Source organism: Syzygium oleosum, unplaced genomic scaffold (genome assembly GCF_021117445.2).
Source record: "Syzygium oleosum isolate NSW1041296 unplaced genomic scaffold, Sole_v2.1 Sole_v2.13, whole genome shotgun sequence".
Taxonomy (NCBI): domain Eukaryota; kingdom Viridiplantae; phylum Streptophyta; class Magnoliopsida; order Myrtales; family Myrtaceae; genus Syzygium; species Syzygium oleosum.
Genome location: NW_026607497.1, coordinates 6818411 through 6823925, shown reverse-complemented (window position 1 = coordinate 6823925; position 5515 = coordinate 6818411). Strand labels below are relative to the sequence as shown.

Sequence of the window (5515 nt, the reverse complement as noted above, 5' to 3'; positions counted from 1 at the left end):
ATCGAATTTTGTTGAATTAAATAAAAGGAGGAGAAGAGAAGGCAACCGAGTTGAGAGAGGATTTTGGTATGTAAGATTCTGATGGCTGTGGTGGGTTCATAACCACCTAAAAGCTTGAATAGAATACCAAGCAGGCCAAGCGGATGGAGACAGTGATTTGCTTTTCAAGATCATGATATGTGATGATTCTTGTTTTCTTCTACAAAATAAACGCACATTTCTATTGTTTCAAGTGCGCAAGCGCAGGTGTGCTTTTATGTGTGTGTGTGTGTGTGTGAGAGAGAGAGAGAGAGAGATCTTATCTAACCACTATCAACATAGTGACAGTAAGGACTTCACCTAAAAGAGATGAACAAAAGTTCAAATTATATGAGAATCAGTAAATCGTAATAGCATAATAGAAAGCAAAAGAGGACAGATATGATGCGGAGCCAAATTAAAAGCCATTGAAGGCTTTCCTCTCTCTCTCTCTTTTATACCAACAATCCAAGAAAAATGGAAAAAAAAATAAAACTTGGCAAGAAAACATTACAAGGAGAAACTAAAACAAGGGGCTTCCCAGGTTACAAAAACAAAATGGATTAATTATGCAGTAGCTTTTCGGAGGACGAGCAGCGGGTCAAAAATTGTAATTGTGAATTAGTGAACAATGATACTTCACATGAAATAGCTGAGTGCCTTCTTTCTTCTTGAACCGCCTTCACCGTAGAGTTCATTCCACTGCAGAAGCTCGGTCATGTTAATAGACTCGGATGATACGCTCGCACATACCTGTTTCCATGTTAACAACACAGATACGAAATCAATTGAAGCTGCACCAACAATACGGAAAATGAAATGCTACTAAGTTGTAAAATAGCTATAGGTTTGTGGACAATCACGCTATGGTGAGAAAAAAGTGCCATTTTTGAATATTTTTACCCGTTCATGTGCATATTTGAAATCTTCCATATTGAGAGACCGTATATCAGCACTCCCTCTCAAAGCTGGAGCAGGTTTGCCTTCTGCTAGAGCTGCAGCGCGTTCCTGCCATGAGTTGCACATATTATCAGCCATAATCAAAGTACGAGTAAAGTAGCCATATCAAATTATGAGAAGATGTGGAACTTTTTCTCCTTTTGCAATATCTCTTTAATTGGCCTGTGCGCTTCGATTACACATAAATTCTGCAACTTACTGTAATAGGTGAGAGTGAATTCTCCACTAGTGAATAGTGTGAGTTAAGATTCTACGGTGTCACCTTTAGGTCACTTCCTGAGTTACCATCTGTCATGCTTGCAATTCCGTCCAAGTCGACATCTGCAGAAGTCTTCCTTTGCCAGTATGACTTTCAAAATTTTTGCTCTATTTGGAGCATCTGGAAGATTTACCATCAATCAGTAGTAAAGACGAAACTTAGCATCTGCTTTTGGGATATATGAGACTCGAGTCCGCCCTATTCCTAGTTTTGGCAACCCCCTGTTCAGTCCTTCCAGCAAAACACAGGCTTTACACCATTTCTGCCAGATAACACACAATAAGTGAATTATGTTCCAACAAGACCAACAAAATATATTAAAGTTCAAATTTTACTCAGCATAGATAGCTGATGAGAGAAGCTGTGTCAATTCCTTTCTTACATTTTAAAGTCAGACCCGAGGAAGAGAAGTCCACTTTACCTGGCTTGAAATGTAACCACAGCATTCACACGTCCCCTGCTCTGGCATTTTTGTCGAAGCAGATATTCTGAAATTTTCACCTGATTTTATAATGTCGAGTATGGCTCTAGGTCTGCAATCTTATAAATCGAGTAGTAAGCAAAAGAATGCAAAAGAATAATAAATCACATCATACTGCAGCATTGTAAGAAAGAGGTTAACAAGACCTTATTCTTTCCAAGTCCTTAATAAACTCACGAGCAAAACCCCGATATGCATTAGGAGAATAGATGCCTGCCATTTCGGTAAACTAATTCAGCAAAGTCCAAGCAGTGATCATATAATATAATCATGGTGCAATATGAGAATACTTCTACATCTAGCCCAGCGCACACAGAGTATGCTAAAACTCTAGAAGATACAGCCAAACCATTTAGAAGGGAAAAATCTTTGAAACTTTACATCCCCATTAAAGTGCATATCCTAGAATGACACCTCACACGTGAGCACAGAAATATTTATCAAGTGCATCCAGTCTACTGCTGGGAATATATTGATGTGAATCAGCAAACAAAGAGGATCTGTGGAGTGGACGCAATACAGCAACAATATGTTTCATCTAATATGAAACAACATACCCAAGTAAAGCTCTTGAACTTCACGTGACTAGGTTGCAGATTATATAACCATAACACAAACATGATGAACTAACAAGTGAACCCATACAGGACAAATGGAAGGTCGAAATTCCAGATAAGTTCTGCACAAGTGACATCAAGCACAATGTAGGGAAGTGGGAGTTGGCAGAGGACACTTACATTCAGTTGAGAAATAATCCAGCCTCTTGAAATATGCATACGTGTTGAGTAGGTTAAGGGTTGCAATCAATGGCACCAATAAAGAAAGTAACAGTTGTGAATACTCCAGTACACATATCACAATCTCCTTCTCATATATGTTCTTTAAAGGTAAAATGCAGAAGAATTTAACTATTAGGATATATGACGATCTCTTTCTCGTACGTGTACTTAAAAGGTTTACACCTAGGAATTGGTCCGTCTTCACCAGTTGTAATTGCAGTACACCTACTCAATCTACAATATCAATAGAAGGGCAATAAGTCTTGAAAGAAAAAAAAAAGAAACCAGAGGTAAGCTCTGATAAATAACTACTTACCGGGCAATGTCACCCCGCAAAATATTTAAAAGAACTGTTTCAGCAATATCATCGGCATTATGTCCAGTAGCAAGCTTGTCTACTTTCAGCAGCGCAGCGCCTCGGTCAAGAGCCTTAAAGGTAAAGCAATTCAGCAGGCATAATTAGATTTGGCCCTGATTAGGTGAAGTAGTCTTTTTAATGTTGGGGGGATGGTAGGAAGTGTGCAATGGCACGGTATCCCATTTAACATGCTGTTGTCAACAGAACTTTTTAGCGATTCATATTCCAAGGGCTGCAAATAAAAGGATGTGCACATCCCCATTCCCCTAGATAGAGTAGAAGATGGCTTCTATACCTGACGGCGGAAGACCCCACAAAATGTGCAGTTATTCTTCAATCCGATAATCTTTACTATTTCATCCATTGTCCATCCATACAAATCTTTATATGAAACAATTTTCAATGGTAGTCCATACTGCAGATAACAACAATACATCGCTAGCAAAGTGGGCTTCTCCTTGCTTAGCTGAAAATTTGATTCTAGAGACCCTTTTTGCAGGATTTAAGAATGTGGAATGCCAACTTAGCCAAATCTACATTCAGAACGATCCTTGCTAACAACTGTAGCACAAGAAGCTCTTTCCTTTCTTAAGTCAAATTTTTTGGTTCAAAGAACCATTCAATTGAAACTTTAGATGACCAAATGGAGTACCTCAGAGTCCTCTAGTGATATGAATACACAAGTAAGCATAAAATTCCCCACAGCCATACTCTAATTCCTACACTATTTCCGTAAGCTAACAAAAAACTAATGTTTCAATGTCCAAAGCCAAGTTCTGGAATATGAAATGAATAGAATAGCAGAATACAAAATCAGAATGCACACTATTATCAGCAGATGTCCAGAGAATCTAAAAAACACTCTGTACATATCCACAAAAGGGAAAGTTTTCATTTTGCTAAAAAATGCAAATCCGTAAGCACATATCTACACTTCACAGATCCCCGCACAAGGACATCTTCGGTAAGCAGGAAATAGAAGATATTGCAGTACAGGACTCGCTGTTGCAAAAAAAATTTTACCTGGATCATGTCCAAAATAACTTCCAGCCCACCAAACTCACGCACAGCACCAGCTATTGCAAACTCATCCCAAAGAAGCTTGTGCGACTCCACCTACATTCACCAACTAATATTGATATAAAGAGAAGTTAAGCTTGTGCAAAATAGCGAACAGAGAAATAGGAGGCCTTTGAAGTACCGGCAAGAGAGAGAACGCCAGAGGAGGTTGTGGTTGGCCAGCCAGTCATAGAGGACGGGGACGAGGGACTTCCGCCGGGCGTACTTCTCGTCGACCGCGTGCTGCTGCTGCGATCTCTTCTCCCTGGCCACCGCCGACGACGACGACGAAGACTTGGCCGCCGCCGCCGGCTGCGGCTGGTGGTGGTGGAGCTCCTCCTTTGGCTACGGCTTCGCCTTCCACCGTCGCTTCTTCGGGGCTTGCGGACGCAGAGCGTCGAGGCAGAGGCTAGGGCTAGGGCATGGCCGACGCGGAGGCGTCGGCAAGGGTTGGGGGCAGAGGCGTCGGCGGAGGCGTCGGCGTGGGCGTCGAAGGCGGTGTCGGAGGGAGCGCGAGTTCTCAGAGTGCAGAAGGCGTCGGCGTCGGAGGCGGCACGTCTGTGAGAAGAGAGAAGTTGGGAGCGCGAGCGCGTAGAGGAGCGTCGGCGTCTGCGTCGGCATCGGCGTCGGCGGAGGCGGAGGCGGAGGCGCCGGCGTCGGAAGAGTCGGAGGGAGCGCCAAGTTCTGAGCCGGGAGGAGAGAGAGGGGTTGGGGCGCGAGAGTGTGAGAGATGAGAGGAGAGAGACGCGCTATATTTTCAAAATATTGGAGGTTATCTGACCGGGTGGGGCCCGGCGACACGTGTCGCACGCTGAGATACTCATTTTTTGCCACGATGGAATGCGAGTCCTACCTAATATTTTTTCAATATTTTTTCTATAAGAGATGAGAGGAGAGAGGCGCTATATTTTCAAAATATTGGAGGTTATCTGACCGGGTGGGGCCCGGCGACACGTGTCGCATGCTGAGATACTCATTTTTTGCCACGGTGGAATGCGAGTCCTACCTAATATTTTCTCGTCGTAAGAGATATATGGCCTCCAAAACTGAATTTTCTTATGTCCTTTCTATGCAAAATTTTTTTGAAAAAGCTAGGATGATATGTCAAATCATTTGCCACAAAATTTCAGCGCAATCAGACGAGCAATGAGCGTATTTATTGTCTTTTCCACACAACCGCGTAGTCTGCCTTCACTAGACCCCTAGATGAAGACCGATACTGTATGGCCTCCAAAAGTGGACTTCGCAATGTCCTTTGAGCGTGAAATTTTAATGCAGGATATGTCGACATGTCGACTATCTCCCATCAGATTTCAGCCCCATCGGACGAATGACGGGTGCATACTCGCCGTTTCTGCTCAACTGCGCAGTCTACCCTTACCAGACCCGAGTTGCGCATCTTCCACTTTCAGTCCTTTAATCACCCATTCAACCGCCCACTTAATCTTGCATTTTCTTCACTTCATTAAACCCTAAGCCAGCCACAATCTAGTCCCAATGGAACTAGGAAACTCGAACAAGAAATGAACTAAAGTTCAGAGGAAATTAGAGGCAAAATCGGTGGACTTGCAGCAGTCCATTGCTAATTAGGCCTAAAATGG

The 5515-nt window shown here is 42.7% G+C and overlaps 1 protein-coding gene across 6 annotated transcripts; it reads right to left on the bottom strand.

The window, feature by feature from the left end:
• Positions 1-314: 314 nt before the first annotated feature.
• Positions 315-4660, bottom strand: LOC115666364 (cytoplasmic tRNA 2-thiolation protein 1-like). 6 transcript variants are annotated; one of them, XM_056317472.1, is made up of 10 exons: positions 4057-4660; positions 3879-3984; positions 2814-2926; positions 2639-2731; positions 2456-2496; positions 1865-1931; positions 1659-1770; positions 1241-1499; positions 922-1166; positions 315-771 (listed from the first exon to the last, which is right to left on the bottom strand). In XM_056317472.1, the coding sequence occupies exons 2-8, from the start codon at positions 3885-3887 to the stop codon at positions 1377-1379; spliced, it is 558 nt and encodes a 185-aa protein (XP_056173447.1). In that variant the 5' UTR covers positions 3888-3984; positions 4057-4660; the 3' UTR covers positions 315-771; positions 922-1166; positions 1241-1376. The 6 variants fall into 6 exon arrangements, with proteins under 6 accessions (XP_056173447.1, XP_056173448.1, XP_056173446.1 ...); XM_056317473.1 differs by having other exon boundaries at positions 3879-3971; XM_056317471.1 differs by having other exon boundaries at positions 3879-4660.
• Between the last annotated feature and the right edge of the window lie 855 nt (positions 4661-5515).

Excerpts from the sequence above, each read along its gene's own strand:
- LOC115666364 (XM_056317470.1), bottom strand. The coding sequence starts at position 3,291 with ATGTATTGTTGTTATCTGCAGTATGGACTACCATTGAAAATTGTTTCA. Across the intron at positions 2,927-3,150 it reads GTGGGGTCTTCCGCCGTCAG|GCTCTTGACCGAGGCGCTGC; the intron begins GTATAGAAGCCA and ends TTTACCTTTAAG. Across the intron at positions 1,932-2,455 it reads GGATTATTTCTCAACTGAAT|GCATCTATTCTCCTAATGCA; the intron begins GTAAGTGTCCTC and ends CCGAAATGGCAG.